Source organism: Eptatretus burgeri, chromosome 18, assembly GCF_056783735.1.
Source record: "Eptatretus burgeri isolate ZD-2024b chromosome 18, Ebu_testis_v1, whole genome shotgun sequence".
NCBI classification, from domain to species: Eukaryota; Metazoa; Chordata; class Myxini; order Myxiniformes; family Myxinidae; genus Eptatretus; species Eptatretus burgeri.
Window position 1 is genome coordinate 198,454 of NC_140978.1, and position 18,736 is coordinate 217,189.

At 42.4% G+C, this 18,736-nt stretch overlaps 1 protein-coding gene across 4 annotated transcripts in view; it reads left to right on the top strand.

The window, feature by feature from the left end:
* Positions 1 to 18,736, top strand: part of LOC147008444 (bone morphogenetic protein receptor type-1B-like) — a 137,113-nt gene that overhangs the window by 19,277 nt on the left and 99,100 nt on the right. For 2 of the 4 annotated variants that reach the window (XM_085863567.1, XM_085863570.1), the window contains exons 2-5: positions 8,293 to 8,454; positions 15,000 to 15,111; positions 15,418 to 15,494; positions 17,082 to 17,143. In XM_085863567.1, the coding sequence (XP_085719693.1) occupies positions 17,107 to 17,143 (37 nt within the window). In that variant the 5' untranslated portion in view covers positions 8,293 to 8,454; positions 15,000 to 15,111; positions 15,418 to 15,494; positions 17,082 to 17,106. Of the gene's footprint in view, positions 1 to 8,292; positions 8,455 to 14,999; positions 15,112 to 15,417; positions 15,495 to 16,714; positions 16,808 to 17,081; positions 17,144 to 18,736 lie in introns of those variants that run through there. The other 2 variants (XM_085863568.1, XM_085863569.1) reach the window with 2 other exon arrangements.

The window sequence follows — 18,736 nt, forward strand, 5'->3', positions numbered from 1 at the left end:
CCCAGACCCCCAAAATCTCCACTCAACCTGTTTACAAACTCTTCAGCTACCCTCTCATCCTTGAGCTTGTCAACATCCAGCCTTGGCTGAGATGGTACCATTCTCCCGGATTTTAGCTGCAACTTCAGAGTTGCTACAACATACCTGTGGTCGATATTGAGGAACTGAGCACTCTGGTGGACCCTGCAGTTCTGGATCAGCAACCATCAATGAGCACATGGTCAGTCTCCTTTGCCACACCACCACCGTTGGAATACCAAGTCCAGCGATGAGCCTGTGGTTGCTGAAACCGTGAACCAGCCATCCTAAGTCCTTGACTTCTTGGAAAGTCAAGGAAGCTCGTGCTATTCTGGTTCACAGTTCCAGACCCATGGGTCCAACACATGTCTCATAACCATCCCCTTCAGTTCCAGTTGATGCATTGAAATCCCCCAAGACAAGAAGAGTAACTCGTCTGGGGCACGGATAAACCACAGATGTGAGAGTGGCATAGAATGCGTCCTTCATGGTGAGATCACTCGCCTTAGTCGGAGTGTATGGGCATCCTCCATTGTGCGAAGTCCTTCCTTGGCAAACCTGAGCTCCTGAACCCATACAAAGCTTTCATCCGCAAACTGATGGAGCACTGCTCTTCCCACTGGGCTGGTGCTCCTGCCTCACATCTTTCTCGGCTTCTGCTGTAGAAAACAAGGCTTTTAGGATCATTGGTATCTCCCATGATGAAGCTGAGTCTATGGGTCTCTCACTCTCTCACCGCAGGCAGGTCGCTAGTGTTTCTGTCTTCTACTGTCTCCTCTCCGGCCTTGCCCCCCCTTCCGCTTTGTCTGTTATATGCCCCCCCCCCCATATTTCTGTAGGGTGCTCAAGGCCCGCCAGCAACCACTTTCTTGTGAAACTCTCAAAATCAAGAATTACTGCTCACCTTCACTCTTTCATTCCTCTTTTTTCCTGCCTCTGGAACAAACTCTCATGCTCTCTTAATCCCACTCTTCCCTCCAGGTCTTCTAAACAGCTGTTCATCACCATATCTTATCTTCCCCCATCCAAAACCATGATCTTTTCTTCCCCTATTAATCTACCCCATCCCCACCTCCTTAATTTTCCTGCTTTCCTTCCTGAAATTCTCTGTACCTGTAGTGTCCATCTTGTTTTCCCCGTGTACCCCGCCCCATCCCTCTCCCTTCCTAATGTCTCTGCTCCCTACTGTTTTGTGCTTCCCTCTCCCACCCCTCTTGTCTCATTCTCCCTTTGTTATATACGTTCTGTGTGTTGGCTCTTATACGAGCCTCGACAATATTCACAAAAAAATAATTCCTCCTTGTCACACACCCAACCTGTCCACAAAATTTCGTCTTTGATTTCGCATGGAACAAATAAACAGCGGTGAAAACATAACCCCTGTCCACCTTCAGTGGCAGAAGTAATAAAATATAAAATTTACAAAAATAGCCTGGTGTTGACTTAACAGTTAAAGTGGCTGGCTTAAGATCTTTGGGTCTTGAGTTCAAGCCCCTGTTGTGCAATTAAAATAACACCAGGTGAGTTGACTCAGCCTGTCATCCTTCTGAGGTTGGCAAAATGAGTAGCAGCTTACTGGAAACAGGGGGCACTGCTTCAGCGGCTCAGCAGTGCTCCTCACAATGATGCAACCAGCATCCACACTTTGCATACGAAATAATAATAAAAGTTCAGAAAATCAAAGGTGACCAAACAATGTTTTGTCAAATTGCTTAATCTATTCTTGCATTAGCCTTGGTGAATAGTAACCAGAGCAAAAGGATCAACAAAGTATTTAATATGTACCGTGTAAAGGAGCATCAAAGCTAAAGAAAGGAGCAACAGAGGTGCCGAGCTGACTGTGCAGTTCAAATAAATCACCTCCAGTGAAATTGTTTGTCAATGGAGAAAGTTTCTGCCCAGCACCGGTAACAGGACCAGTTTGATAGAATTTTTGTCCAAGAATGGATGCAGCTCAGATCAACAGCCCTTCTGCAGGACAAACAGCTGTTTGTAAGATGAACAAAAAGGCGACTGAATCACGAAAGATGGCAATGAAGTGACAGAGCTTGAATAAACTCATGAGGAGGCTGACACCTGCTTATTATTTCATGTAGCACATGCATCACAACATAGCATAAAGGCAATTGTCATTGCCACAGAAGACACAGATTTATTTTTCCTACGTCTAGCATTCAGTTCCAATATCCAAGCTCCACTGTATCAGAAACAACAAATACCCATACTTGCTTCATTGATATTGGAAAGGTAGTCACAGCAAATGGTCCTGATGTTTGTAAAGCAATCCTTGGAGCTCATGCTTTCACAGGTTGGGACAGTGTGAGTAGTTTCGCTGACAGAGGAAAAATTTCTGCATTGAACCTTCTACGGAATGACACAGCTACACGTGAAAGATTCATAAAATTCTGAGAAGAGTAAGAACCTACTCCAATGCATGCAAAGATGAGAGTTTTGATGTCAACGTGTTGTGCTACAATTTTTCTGCATTAAAAAGGAAGAAATAGAGTCTTATCAACTACCACCTTGCAAAGACTGTCTAAGCGAACTACCAAACTGCCATTTGTTGGCGATAACCGATTAGAAAACTGGACATGGTTGATGCGAGGAAATGGATGGTCCAAATAAACTCACCATTGACTGGATGAGTGGTGCTCCAACACCAGAAGCTGTCCCACAACTGTTGTCTTGCAACTGCCCCAGATCATGTAAGCTGCCAAATTATACTTGCCCGGCTAATGGCATGAAATGATCGGACAAGTGCAAATTGAGGACATTTCAAAACCAGCCACAACAGGTGGAAGATAGTGACCTTGATCTATCGAGCGATGATGAGACTGATGACTACGAGTACTAATTTTGAGATGATCTGCTGAAGGATGCATTATATATGATGTGAGAACATTTAGAATCCTACTATTAATTTGCAATTGGTCACTGCCTTTGACACCAATACAAATTTATATTACAGAAGCTAGGCATCAAAAAGCTATATATATTGAACAAACAGTTTCAAATGGAGCATCTCACCATCATTAGAGGATTTTTATTGCATCATATGTGGCAATAAATACAAATTGTTGCTCCGAGCTAGCATTTGCATTTTTGTATCAATAATGACTGTCAATAATTGATGACAAAAGCTCAAATAGTAAAAAAAAGAGAAAAAGATTATACTCTGGACACATGTTCCTCATAATAGGCATCCACAAGACCACAACAATGCTTGACCATGTTGTGGAACATCGGCCAAGGCCCTCTTTTGTTTTTCTTTCGTATAGCGATGATGAGACTGATGACTGAGTACTAATTTTGAGACGATCTGCTGAAGGATGCATTATATACGATGTGAGAACATCGTCAATAATGACAGAAGATGGCATTTGCATTTTTGCCTCTCCATCCCAACTCCGTTTAGAATCCTGTGCAGGCATGGGCAACTTGCTAGTTACATGAAAAAGACTATATATATATATATATATATATATATATATATATATATATATATATATATATATATATATATATATATATATATATATATATATATATATATATATATCTTGATATAAAATGAAAAACAAAATGTCTTGTTTTCAATTGATATTTTTAGTATACCTATGTGGTATCTATCCATGTTATTCATACCATTTTGCATCCAACAACAATAAAAGTCGACATCTTTATACATATTGGATCTAGAAATATGTAGGAAAATGAATCACTTGCTGTTTCTTCATGTCGATGTAACTGTTTACCATGTTGCTTATTTTCTGTCATTGAATTTGATTGATGTGCTGTCATAGACTTGTCATGTTAGAAGGGGTATGATAAATTCCCAAACTATGACCATGATGGCAAGAAAGGTATCGGTATTGAGGGATGGGCCCAATAATTTCTTTTTACTTTATTTTGGTCTACTCTGTCGTAACTACATTGAATGGAATGAGCATGTTGTTAACAGCTATTACACTAATTTTTGTTCGATTAACATAACTTGAAATATTATGCATTTTCAAAAGCTTCCAAAATTAAGACTGAAGGTTCCATAATTTTCTTGGAAAACACAAGTGATTTCACTCAATAAATGGCGAAAAAAATGTGTCAGCCACTATTACAAAATATATTATGATGTAAATTCTGTTGATTCATTGATTTTACAAAAGTTATTATGCTTTAAATTTGATAAATATTTATGCTTTATCTGTTTATCAAGGAGAAAGTGTCGACAAACTGGTATAGGACGATTGAAGAATTGCACGCTGCAGTCATGTGACCTCTTTTGCACTGGTGACTCCACAAATGTGACACAAGATGTCTAAGAGGACTTGGGCACAAATTCAGTAGTACAAGGAGAATGATGGAGTGCATACAGATACAATGGCAGATTAATTATTGCAAATACTACACAATAAAACCTGTTTATAGTACTGTATTAAAAGAGTTTAAGAACAAATGCTTTACTGAGAGATTGGGGGGGGGGGGGGGCGTAAAGTGACTTTCAGGCCAATCTGCCTTCAGGAATAATAGCAGGTTTGTTTGCAGAAAACAACATCCCACACATTTACTCTATTTCTGCAGAAAGACTGCTTGGCAAACTCTCCAAATTACTTTTGTGATTAACTCGAGCAAGGATTCAGTCCGTGTAGCTCTTTGGCCAACTATCTTTCTTGGACCGATTCCATCACAAACTGCCATGTCAGTGGAAATTGAAAATAAGGCAATTAAATAATTCAGCAGAGGATATAAATACTTAATAAAATACCAAATTTGAAAAAAAGATCACAAGACGTAATATAATTTGTTGCTCTTGAGGAAGTCAGTGGACAATGAATGAAACATCACCTCAAGCAAAGTCTGGTCTTTCTTCATTGTTTTGAACATGCGACTTTCAAAATGATGCTTGAATGCTAAATGAGGCCTTTTGTGCATGCACTTTGTGTTTACTCTAACTTGCTTCTCCTCACTTTTAACCTGCCATTGCTAGTGTGAAATCTGTGATTCAAACTGACTTTTAAACATAATTTTCAGCATTTAGACAGGCTTGGAGGATGGCCTAAAGGTACCCACACCCACTTATAAGCTGTCCAGCCTGGGTTTGAATCATGACCCAGCTATAGACTGTCATATTGGTGTTTCACAAGCAGGGTGATTCATCAGTGTGTGTGACATCTCTCGGCGAGATGATAAACTGGGCATCACATCTGCCAGAATCCCTCACCCCTCTCCCTCCCTCACCCCTCTGCCTTCCTCACCCCTCTGCCTCGTTTCCCCTCTGCCTCTCATGTTCTCCCTCCATCCCATCCCTTACCTAAAATGGCTGCACAGCTGACACTGCAGCCGAAAAGGCTGCATTCCTCAACTGTGTTTGCTTCTAAATCTTCTGTCCCAAACCCATCGCTTTCTGTACCCACCCTACCCAGTCACACCTAGCTGTTCCTGGACTTTGTGTCCTTTTCTCCTGACAAGGTGGAGAGTTTGCTGTCAAACCTCAACTCTGATTCTGCAACTGATCCAGATGGCATCAAGCCATGTGTCCTCAAAACCTGCCTTGCTATTCTTGCTCACCCTCTCATTTGCTCAAATTAATCTACCATCTCCTTGGAAATCAGTAAGCATTACTGCTCTGCATAAAAAAGGTGCAAAAACAGATCCCTGCAACCACAGACCAGTCAGCCTGCTCCCAATCATCAGCAAGGTCATCAAGTCCATCATCGCTTCCGACATTCAATCCTTTCTCTTCTCCAATGGCTTGATTTCCGATCATCAATCTGGATTCAGACCAGGTCACTCCACCATGGACATGCTGCTTCAACTCACCCAACAATGGATGGAGGCCCTTAATGTCAGACATGAGATCAGGGTCATCTCTCTGGACATATCTCCTGCTTTTGATACAGTGTTGGATCCTGCCTTACTCTCCAAACTCTCTTTCTATGGCATCCCAGGTAAGCTCCACTCATGGCTTGCTGACGTCCTTTACTCTCATAGTCAATGTGTGGCACTCAACCTTTCATCTCCTCTCTTTGTCAACGCTGGAGTGCCCCAAGGAAGTGTTCTGTGCACAGTCCTAAAACTGATCTTCATCAATGATCTCTCTGACTATCTGGAAAATCCTCATTATCTGCAGCGCCTTCAGGAAGTATTCACACCCCTCGACTTTTGTCACATTTTGTTGTGTTACTGCCTGATTTTAAAATGACTTAAATTTAAATGTTTTGTCATCATTCTGCACAAAATACCACATAATAACAAAGTGAAAACATGTTTTTCGAAATTTTTACAAATTAATTAACAATGAAAAGCTGAAATGTCTTGCTTGCATATCAATAAGTATTCAACCCCCTGAGTCATACTTTGTAGAAGCACATTTGGTAACGAATACAGCTTCGAATCTTCGTGGGTATATCTGTATCAGCTTTGCACATCTGGATTTAGGGATTTTCTCCCATTCTTCCTTGTAGATTTACTCAACCTCTGTCAAGTTGGTCAGTGAACAGCAATCTTCATGCCTCATTTCCACAGATTATCAATGGGATTCAAGTCTGGGCCTTGACTGGGCCACTCAAGGCCTTTCACGTTCTTGTTCTGAAGCCATTCCAGTGTTGCTTTGGCTGTATGCTTGAGGGTCATTGGCCTGTTGGAACGTAAATCTTCACCACAGTCTTAGGTATTTTGCACTCTGATGGAGGTTCTCCTCCAAGTATTTGATTGTATTTTGCTGCATTCATTGTTTCTTCTATCCTTACAAGTCTCCCAGTCCCTGTCACTGAAAAGCATCCCCAAAGCATCATGCTGCCACCACCATGCTTCACGTTCATCTATGGATGGTGTTACATGGGTTTCCGCCAGCTGTGCTTGGTTTTCGCCAGACGTCGCGCTTTGCACTCAGGCGAAAGAGTTCATTTTTCGTCTCACCAAACCATAGAAAATTTCATCTGACCACAAAATTGAAAGGAAAATGATGAGACAAAATGAACGCAGGAATAAAACTAGAAGGGCATTCGGTAGAGCACATATCTCCACCATGTAATGCCTGATCCACGAGAACATATCGGGCCCAGTACATTTTTGAAATATTATGTGATACAGTACTATTGTTACGAATCTAGAAACCATGCGCATTCAACATTCAGGTCCCAAAGTTAGTTATGCCGGCAAGTACATGTGAGATAGGTCCCTTTCCTTTTTGTCTAGTGGGAGACTCGAAAACGTGCGTTGTGACTTCTTTAGTTGGGTTATTACATTAGCCATCTCCACCCCATACATCTACTATCTCATCTGTGCGACCCAACCAGCCCATCACGCTCCATCCCCACAGATGAACTCCTCTGGTACGACGATTTTCTCAGGACAGATCCTGTTACTCTCTGCGCGAGCGAGGCCACGTGGCCACGAGGAATATTCGGGGCAACCGAGCAGGGGCCACGGCTCCGCCTTGGAAGGGTGCGGCCATAGGCCAATGAGGGACGGACAGCGAGATGATTCTCGCCAAGGCCTCGCCCCATGTGGGAGGGGATATAGGCCCTGAGCAGTGCCAGAAGAGTGGTGGAAAAACGGGAGGTGTGGACGGAATGTCGTGTGTCATTGTCATTGGCGTTGGCCCCATCTGTAATAGGATTGTATAAATGTTTTCCTTTCATTGTACATTACATTTTTTTTAATTCGTGATAACTCTGCTCTGTGTCTCCCTTCCCGATTATTATTTGTAATAAACCCATGTTAAATATACCAGCTTGTTGTTCGTGTTTTCTTTCATTGGTCTAGCACGGTGCGTATTGAGGAATGGTAAGGCCAATCGTGCCGTAAATTGTTCATTTGGTCCGACGTGGCATTGTTAACTTCCGCTCGGTTACGCTGGATCCGAATCGGTGATAGCGACTCGATTCGGACATAGTTGGCCGAGGAGGTGGTTTCTCCGGTAGTTGGACGGCATGAGTACTAAGATAAATTGGAATGAGACAAGTGGACCCTACCTCACGCCGTCAAAATATTGGCGACCACAGTCCTCTAAGTGACCCGTGACCTTTCAGAGTTGTCCGAGAGTCTCGACCTAAATTCCGGGTGTTCGGTGGGAGACGGCTCTACTGCTCCACCTAGTGGTTGTTTATCGCCACCGAAACCCCGAACAAGTCATGGCCACATTTGGGACAATTGGAGAGTTTAAAGCCAAAGAGGAAGAGTGGTTGCTGTATGTGGAGCATATGCAGCACTATTTCGCAGCTAACGACATGATGAGTGTGGAGAAACAATGTCCATAATGCTGATTGTTTGCAGCGTGCCGACACACAAGCTCATGTCAAGTTTGTTCGCACCGAGGAAACTGGGAGACATCCCGTTTTCAGAGTTGGTTAACGTACATCGTTGAACAACACCAGAATCCGAGGCCGTCGGTGATTGTGCATTGCGACAAACTGAAACTCCGCAGTCAAGAAGCGGGTGAGTCCATTTCGGATTATGTCGCAGCCTTACGTAAATTGGCTGAATGGTGTGAATATGGAGGTAATTTCGAGGAAATGCTACGGGATCGGTTAGTCTGTGGAGTAATGAATGATCGCATCCAATGCAGATTGCTGATGGAAACAACGTTGGATTTTGACAAGGCCCTGAATATAGCATCATCAATGGAATTGGCAGAAAATAACACATTGGATCTCCATGAACATACCGGAGTAGTGCAGGATCAGGGAGCAGTAAACAAGATGACAAGTTTGAATAGCCGCCAGACACCCCAGGCTTTATCTTTTGAAGAGGGGTCTGCAGTAAAATGTGATCGCTGTGGGCAGACGGCTCATAATCAAACTAGTGAGTGTTCAGCTAGAAATGCAGACTGCTATATATGTGGCAAAAAGGGTCACTTTGCAAGAGTCTGTCATTCAAAACCCAAAGCATTCCTCGGAGCAAGAACAGCTCTCCACAGGGAATGAGCAAAAGGTCTCAATACAAGATATATCAGTTGGAGGAGGAAAATAAAGGACACGTACACTCTTTTCTTAAATCAAGCAACCAAGCAAAATCCAAACTTCTGGTTGTGAGGTTGGAGGTACAAGCTTGAGAAGTACAGATCCAAATAGATACGGGGTCTTCGGTATCACTGATTAGTGAGGCTATGTTCCAGGAGAAGTGGAGGGCAGACAACCCAAACAGACACACAAATTGCCCCAGCCAGACCATACAATGTACATATGCTGGTGAACCTGTGAATATTGTGGGAGAATGCAAAGTCGCTGTAAGGTATGGCACACAGAAGGCAGAGTTGACATTAATGGTGGTCAGAGGTTCAGGGCCCAGTCTGCTGGGACAGGATTGGCTCCGAGCAATCCGGTTGAATTGGCAGGAGGTGAACAACCTCAATGCCAATGATCAATTGAGAAAACTCTTTAAGGACTCTGGAGTCCTTTTCGCAATGGAGCTGGGAAAATTGAAAGGAACGGAGGTTGAGCTAGATATTGACCCAAATGCAATTCCTAAGTTTGTGAAAGCCCGCCCGGTTCCATTTTCGCTGAGAGGGAAGGTAGATCAGGAGATTGGATCAGTTGCTAATGACTGGGATCATAGACCCTGTACAATTTTCTCGTTGGGCAGCTCCGATCGTCCCGGTTATTAAAGGAGATGGCTCGGTTTGGTTATGCGGAGACTACAAGGTTACAGTCAATCTGGCAGCCAGCTCAGACGCCTACCCCATTCCGCGCATTGATGAGTTGTTCACAAAACTTTCTGGGGGGAAACTCTTCACAAAGCTAGACTTGAGCAACACCTTCCAGTAGCTGGTTTTGATGAAAACTTCACGTGAATTTGTCACAATAAACAGACATAGGGGATTTTTCAGATAGACATGCTTACCATTTGGCGTGTCAACGGCGCAATCTGTGTTCCAACGCACAATGGAAAATTTGCTGGTGGGGATTCCAAGAGTCGTGGTCCACCTCGATAATTTGTTAGTAAGGGGAAATTCCGTTGGCGAACATCTTTGCAACCCTAAGAGTGTCTTGAAGAAGTTGCAAGATGCGGAATTGCAATTACAATGACATAAATTCGTTTTTCTCGCTGCTGAAGTCACATACCTCAGCCACAAGTTAGGGCTACTGAACTACGATGGAAAGATTTTGCCGGATTTAGCATCTGCACTTGAGCCTCTACATTGCCAACTACAGAAGTAGCAATGGAAGAAGGATAAACAAGGGGTATTCCAAAAAGCAAAGTGCTTGCTGAAATCCACAAACGTCCTGACTCATTATGATGAAAACAAGAAACTAGTGGTGTCATGTTGTGAGGGCTGAAAGAGATTTCATCTTTTCTTTCATTTAAAACTTACTTTTAAATATCTTCTTTTGATTAAAAGTTGTTTATTGCTTGCATTGAGTTAAACTTTGTTATCTTGCCAAAACGAAGTTTTTGCAAGATATGTTAGTCAGCTTGTATGCTTTTTTTGTTTGTTTTTTTTTTTGTTTGTTTGTTTGTCTGTAATCACGTATAAAAAAATCTGCAGAGCACAGTTATCATTGGAAATTTTTGTAACTTCGCATATCAGAGTCCTATAGAGGTCCCTTTCAGTGCACAAAATTTTGAAGGTCAAAGGTCAAGGTCACTGTCGCAAATCAGGGGAGTCGACGAAACCCTTACTTTTTGAGTAATTTTGATCGGATCGTCTTCAAACTTCATGGGAATATAGGTCATGGTCTGGCGCTCAGCTGATTAATTTTTGGTGGCGATTGGCCTTGACCTTCATGGTTAGCGCCGAAGGTCAAACATATTTGACCCCAAGGTCAAATTTTCAAGTTTTAGGAACCATATAGTGTAGCACCTCAAATTGAACACCTCGATGAGTGCTTTCTAGATATGTCAAGCTTGAGACATTATGACGTCATTTGGTGACGTTATGAGGCAAACGCATATTTTTCATGGTTACTCTGTAGAACGATTCTCATCGGAATCTCTCGTAGGCAGATATTTCTCAAGGAGTCGCTCCTGGTGGATAGCAGCTCTGTTCACCTCAGTATGACCTTAAAGAAGTCACACGTGGTGACCTTTTGGCAAGATATGGGTCACCCTGCGGGTGACATTGTTTTTATTTTATTGGTGTTCTCATGCTTCTTAATAATTCAAAATATAACCATGAATTGTATTTGGAGACATGAGCCAAGTAAAATACAACACAGATAATATTTCCTAATTTCCACGGCACGACTGTGCTGTCGAAAGCACAACCCATTTTGCTGACCTGAAGAAGGGAGGGAAAAACCTCCCTCTCTCTGGTGCTTGGAGATAAAGGGAAGATACTGTGTTTGAAATGCTGATGTCTTGTAAAAGTTCCACAATAGGGACCCTGTTAATTGCTTAAACCAGAGAAAGACTCCCATATACGGTGCTTCTCCAGACCCACAGTCTTATCGGCTTAACCATGAAATGTGTTTTGTGCAAGAACAAGTTGAGCCACTAACCATGAGATGTACTTTACTCAGGAATAAGTTGATTGAGCCACTTATGGCAAGATGTGTCTTGCTCAAGAGCACTTCTCTAAAAATGAATATAAAACCAAAGGTGACTGAAGATAGACAGAGCAGTTTTGTTATACTCGTGATAGCATTCTGTTCGGCTTGTGCACAGGTTGATTGGCTGTTTGATTGAGGGGCTGTTTGGTTGTGATTAAAAATAACTTATAGACATGTTCTTGACTTCTTGTGTTGTGTGAAGGTATATTATCCTTGCTGTGATGAGCCATTATATTTGTTGATGATTGTGTTTCTCCTAGTTACAGCATAGTAATCCAGGGATCGAGGTACGAGCCAGTCCATATGATGTCATAGTAATCCCAACAATGTAATGCCAATCCATATGGTGTCAGAGCAGTGCTGGTGCATGTAATGCCAGATGGGACAGAGAGACCGATCAGGTATGCTTCATGCACGTTGAATAAGGCAGGGTGCAGATACTCGCAGGTCGATGATAAGGAAGACCTCGCAGTAATAATTGGAGTTAAGAAATTCCACATCTATCTGTATGGCCATGCCTTTCACATAAATACAGACCACAAGCCCTTGCTAGGGTTATTTAATGAAAAGTGGGCTATTCCAAAAATGGCATCACCTCGAGTTCAGCTTTGGGCATTAACTCTTGTAGCCTATGATTATCATATCGTATACAAACGTGGCATGGCCAATGCCGACGCGCTGAGCCATCTTCCATGTGCACTGACTGGGCCGGATGCTCCAATTCCGGGAGAAGTGACTCTCTTGATGGACGTGATGGAGAGTTCACTGATCACCTCAACGCATGTATGGCTAATGACAGACAGGGACCCTATATTTTCATGCATTTGTGAATACATCACCGGGGGTTGGCCAGGCACATTGCCACAGGAAGAGTTCAACCCATTCGCTAGTCATAAGCAGGAACTGAGTGTTCATGTAGGTTATGTGCTATGTGGAGCATGGGTGGTACTGCCACTCCAATGCCGACATTAGATGGTTGACATGTTGCACGAGGGCCACCCAGGTATTGTAAGGATTAATGCTTTGGCAAGAAGCTACATGTGGTGGCCATGAATGGATATTGACTTGGAGCAAAGAGTTAAAGGATGTCATGAATGTCAGGCATTCCAGAAACTTCCTTCCAAAGCACCGCTGCATCCTTGGGAGTACCCAAGTAAACCATGGTCACGCATACATGTAGACTATGCAGGTCCAGTCGAAGGGAAGATGCTATTCATTCTGGTCGATGCATACTCAAAGTGGATTGAAGTATATGTCACTTCGAAAATGACGAATGAAGTCACGATTGACGAATTGCGAGAAGCGTTTGCTGCACACGGCATACCTCAAACTCTTGTGTCGGACAATGGGCCGTGTTTCCCGAGTGAAGAGTTTGCAAAGTTCATGAAAATGAACAGTTCGACACATCAGCAGTGCTCCATACCATCCAGCGACAAACGGGTTAGCGGAACGTGCGGCGCAAACTGTGAAATCGGCACTGCATAAAATGAGTGGTCCCTTGCACACTCACCTGTTGCAGTTTCTCTTGAGTTATCACACAACACCGCAGTCCACAATGACACAAACACCAGCAGAGATGCTCATCAACAGGAAACTCCATACACGTATAAAACGGTTGTACCCAACATCAACACCACGGTTGAGCATAAACAGCTGTCACAAAAATTAGCTCATGATTCGCGGACAATTCAGGAGTTTGAAATTGGACAATATGTTTCGGTTCAAAATAACAGCTCGGGTGACAAGTGGGTACCTCGTTACATCGCTAAGCGCATGGGTCACCTGTTTCATATACTGTGGAAGTGTCAACTGGAGGTATGCAGCAGATGTGGAAGCGACATGCCGACCACATCAAACACTGAGCTTCGACGTTGTCATTGAAAGTCATCAGCGCTGTTGATTTTTTCAGCAGAAGTGGAAGAAGCTCACGAACATCAGGGGAGTGACACACAGGTACCTGAGAAGAGCAACGTTGCAGTGGATGACAGTGAGGGCCCCAAGGCCGACATTGTTCCAGAGCCCGTCAGGAGGCGTTACCCACAAAGAGATCGAAAACCAAAATAAAAACCAATGTCACCCTCAGGGTGACCCGTATCTTGCCAAAAGGTGACCATGTGTGACTTCTTTAAGGTCACACTGAGGTGAACAGAGCTGCTATCCACCAGGAGCGACTCCTTGAGGAATATCTGCCTACGAGAGATTCCGATGAGAATCGTTCTACAGAGTAACCATGAAAAATATGCTTTTGCCTCATAACATCACCAAATGACGTCATAATGTCTCAAGCTTGACATATCTAGAAAGCACTCATCGAGGTGTTCAATTTGAGGTACTACACGATATGGTTCCTAAAACTTGAAAATTTGACCTTGGGGTCAAATATGTTTGACCTTAGGCGCTAACCATGAAGGTCAAGGCCAATCGCCACCAAAAATTAACCAGCTGAGCGCCAGACCATGAACTATATTCCCATGAAGTTTGAAGACGATCCGATCAAAATTACTCAAAAATAAGGGTTTCGTCGACTCCCCTGATTTGCGACAAAGTGACCTTGACCTTTGACCTTGACCTTCAAAATTTTATGCGCTGAAAGGGACCTCTATAGGCCTCTGATATGCGAAGTTACAAAAATTTCCAATGATAACTGTGCTCTGCAGAATTTTTTTATACATGATTACAGACAAACAAAAAAATAAAATTTTCATGAAAATTCTGTTTTTTCGTCATGACGTCATCAAATGACGTCATAGCATCAAACTTTTGACAGATCTGGAAAGCACTTATCAAGCGCTTTCATATGAGGTATTACGCGAGATGGTATCTAAGATTTCAAAATTTGACCTTGGGGTCAAATATATTTGACCTGAGGCGCTAACCATGAAGGTCAAGGCCAATCGCCACCAAAATTAATCAGCTGAGCACCAGACCATGAACTATATTCCCATGAAGTTTGAAGACGATCCGATCAAAATTACTCAAAAAATAAGGGTTTTGTCGACTCCCCTGATTTGCGACAAAGTGACCTTGACCTTTGACCTTGACCTTCAAAATTTTGTGCGCTGAAAGGGACCTCTATAGGCCTCTGATATGCGAAGTTACAAAAATTTCCAATGATAACTGTGCTCTGCAGAATTTTTTATACGTGATTACAGACAAACAAACAAACAAAAAAATAAAATAAAATAAAACATACAAGCTGACTAACATATCTTGCAAAAACTTCGTTTTGGCAAGATAATAACCAGATTGCTGTGGCTGTAAAAATAATTAAAGGCCAAGCATACAATGTAGAGAGACTGAAGTGTTCATTGTTCTCATTGACATATTATGCATTACATGAGTATGTAAGCCATGGGCATTTCTGGAGAATTTAGGATGACAATTGTTCTTGTGTGGGGGCGGGGGGGGGCGTGAGGGTGTTTAAAAGGGTGGTAATTGGCTGAGGAGGATGTGTGATGTGTTGCTATGTTGCGTCTGTGCATGCGTGGACAGGCCTGGTGTGCGATAGTTGGATTAAGAGCTTGTTGGACAATGGTGGCGTTCTGGTAACCCGTCTTTCTCTTTGCCTCTTGACATACGTTTCAGTCCTTGGAGAACCGGAGAGGTATGTGCTGCTTTGTTGCTCATCATTTTTAAAAAAGGAGAGAGAATAGACAAACAACCACAGGTTGGAAATAATAGTGCAGGTTTTTATGTGCCTCATGGCCTCCTCCTGTGACGTTTCTTGAAGGGAATTCATGGTATTATAAAGTTTAGATCTCCCAATTTCCCATTGGTCCACTTAATCCCCAATGTATAACAGAATCCACATGCCACATGACAAAATCAATTGCCACTCTGAGGAGCACAGGAGATAGGACTCTTGTCGTGACATCACAAGACTCTGTCGTTTCTTTGTCACCTTTGGCAGAACACTGGGCGTTTTGGTAGAGAGATCTGATGATGATTCTTTTTCAAGAAAGCCATCCATCTGCAACATCTTCCACAGTGAGTCACGATGAAAACTCTCAAATGCTTTTTTAAAGTCTATGAAGTTGAAGATCACCGGAGTTTGTCATTCATTACTTTGCTCTCTGGTGTTATGAGAAGTTAATATTTGGTCAATGCATGACCAACAGGGGTGCAACCCTGCTTATTCCTCTTGTAATCTTTCATCAACTGCTTTCCTCACTCGATTGAGGATTACAGCACAAAAGACTTTCTCTGGCACAGTCAGTCATATAATCCCTCTCCAGTTTGCAGTTCTGGAGGTCTCCTTTCTTAGGAAGCTTTACGATGGTCGCTTTCCTCTATTATTTTGGTGTCCTTTTTGCATTCCACATCAGGTTGAAGAACTGAAGCAGTGTTTGGAGATTTGATTCTCCACTGGCTTTTAAATAATTCTGGTGCCCTGGAATAATTCTGGTGGATGTTGAAAATCCCACAATGTCCTTTGCAAAGAGTAGGCGAACTACCGCAACTACCCTGGTCAAATTCCAAATTCCTGCCCTAACCTATAGGGTACACAGTCGCACCCCTGCAAGAAATAATACTCATTCGCGGCCACATGCTGCATATGAACGGCAACGACATGCATTTAAAATGTTGGATTTTTTTACCTCCACACCCACCCCGTATGCCACATACATTCTTCTTCCCTCTCCTTACTGCTGCCCCTCTCAATCTTATTTCCCTTTCTCCTTCCTCTTCCTCAACTTTCCTTCCCTTCCCTTTTCGTCCTGCACTCACTCTTCTCTTCCCTTCATTTCTTCAACATATATCCACCCCACTTGCTTCCTGAATCTGGTACTTGGCTCCAAATTATGAGAGTACAGTTGAGTGATAATATGATAAATACAGCAATACAAGTGTTCTCCAAAATGTTTTCAGGACAATTTTTATTTCTCAATATATGAACACATATAATTAGTAAGAAACTATTAAGATAAAAATAAATTAAATGCAAATAAAGAGATAACCCTAACAGCTGCAAATTGTTTAACTCCTGGGGAATTATAGTTTTGGTTTTCCAGGATTTTCCAAACACCACTTGCTATGCTGTCGAGCTTGTCCAAGTTTTCCCTGTAACTGTACAAACCTAATTGCTCTTGTGCAGAACAAAACAACATGACTGTATTGAAAGAACATTCCAAGTCCAATCATGTGCCTTATCATGACATAGCCTTGAAAAAGCTTTGAAATTTCCTCCCAGTTTCAAAGAGCAGTGCGTTGGAGTGTGAGATGAATGAATCCCAGAAAATCTCTTGACTTCACAATAGCATAGACCAAGGCAGTGTGTACTCCAGTTCTCGCACAAAGTGGTATGTTATTAAATTTTAACAGTGCTATCTTTGTCTATGCCATACTTACTCACATAAACTTCTTTATAATTATAGAGTTAATGTCAACCTTTCATGATTTGTTGATAAAATCAAGTATTCTTCAAATTATCCCAAATTATTGTGTTGTGGAATGATTGAGATTTTGAAAACTACTTTACGCTCATCGATAACACTAAAATACACTATCATCGCTTCTGTCTCTGTGCTCATTGATACTTGTAACAACTACAGGTAACTTTCTGCCTTTTTATAGGTTATCTTCGGGTGATGAATCAACAATGCTGACTTCTTACATGCATCATTACATTCTCATAGGTAAGTCTTAAAACAAGGCAATATAAGTATTTGTTTTTTTTCTACTGTTGAAATAAATTGTTCAAAAGAACAATGTTATTGCAACCATTTTTTTTATTTGTTGTACTCAGTAAAAAACAACAGACTCTAAGCCCAATAAAAGTTCTCTTTACCTTTTAATATTTTCAGCAATGACATTTTGTGAACTTACTAGTTCGTGGACAGAGTACCGACAACATTATTAGCCTACCTCATACCAGTATACATCTGTGTGCTTATATGGAATCAAGGTTCACTCCTGCAAGGTGTGTCACTGCATTCTTCTCTGTCAGTTGTCATGCTTTACCGTTTCTCTATATATCTGTTTTGTTGTCAGTTGTCTCATTTGCAGCACTGGCTTCAAGTTTGTTAAGATATATAATAACATGAATAATAATCATAATGATAATAATAATAATAATTAATAAGAGTTCCCTTACAGGGAACTTTAATGCGGGAAGAAGCCATTCAGCTCATCAAAGTCTGTGCTATTATTTCCAACTAATGGTTGTTTGTCTGTGCTCTATCCTTTTTAATGCTGAGCGTCAAGCAAGGAAGCATCAAGTACGATTTTAAAGTCTTTGGTATGACTTGGCCAGGGTTCGAACCCCCAACCTCTGAGACTCCGATTGGATGCATTATGCCACCGAGGCTGATGTACACAGAATTTTTCACTCCTGTGAGGCAGCTGGTCAGAAGAGTAATTGGATGGACGGTGACACAGGCACAATGGGCCAAGTGGCCTCTTCCTGTACAACTCTTAATTTACGTTTGATTGCGTTTCATTGTGACTAGATTCTTGGATTCAACAAAATTAAAGTCCATATCATGTATGCATGTTCCTTTTGAGTATCTATTTCATAGACAACTGGCCAAGGACGTCAAAGCACTTGAAGAGAATTCTAATACCACTTTTGTTACAAAAGAGTATCGATGACAAATGAAATTGATAGATGATTACATTTTCGAATGGGATGAATGCCATGCTGAAATTGACCAAATTAAGGTCATTTTTTTGTGCATTTTGGGGTCAAACGAGGTCACAATCAGATGTTTTTTACACCATGATTCCTAATTCATACTCACCTTGACGCTACCTAACCTGGACTCGAATCTCAGCACAGCTATAAACTGTCATCACAGTGTTTCATAGGCCGAGCGATTCATCAATCTGTGCGCCCCCATCCTTTGGATGGACATTAAGCTGGGTGTCCCGTCTGCTGGTATTAGTTGGTGGGACTAATATTTGGTGGGTGGCGGAGTACAAACCACTCGCTCAGGGTGGCGGAGCACGAACCACTCGCTCAGGGTGGCAGAGCACGAACCACTCGCTCAGGGTAGCAGAGCACGAACCACTCGCTCAGGGTGACGGAGCAGGAATCACTCACTCAGGGTGGCAGAGCACAAATCACTCGCTCAGGGTGACGGAGCACGAATCACTCGCTCAGGGTGACGGAGCACGAATCACTCACTCAGGGTGACGGAGCACGAACCACTCGCTCAGGGTGACGGAGCACGAACCATTCGCTCAGGGTGACGGAGCACGAACCACTCGCTCAGGGTGACGGAGCACGA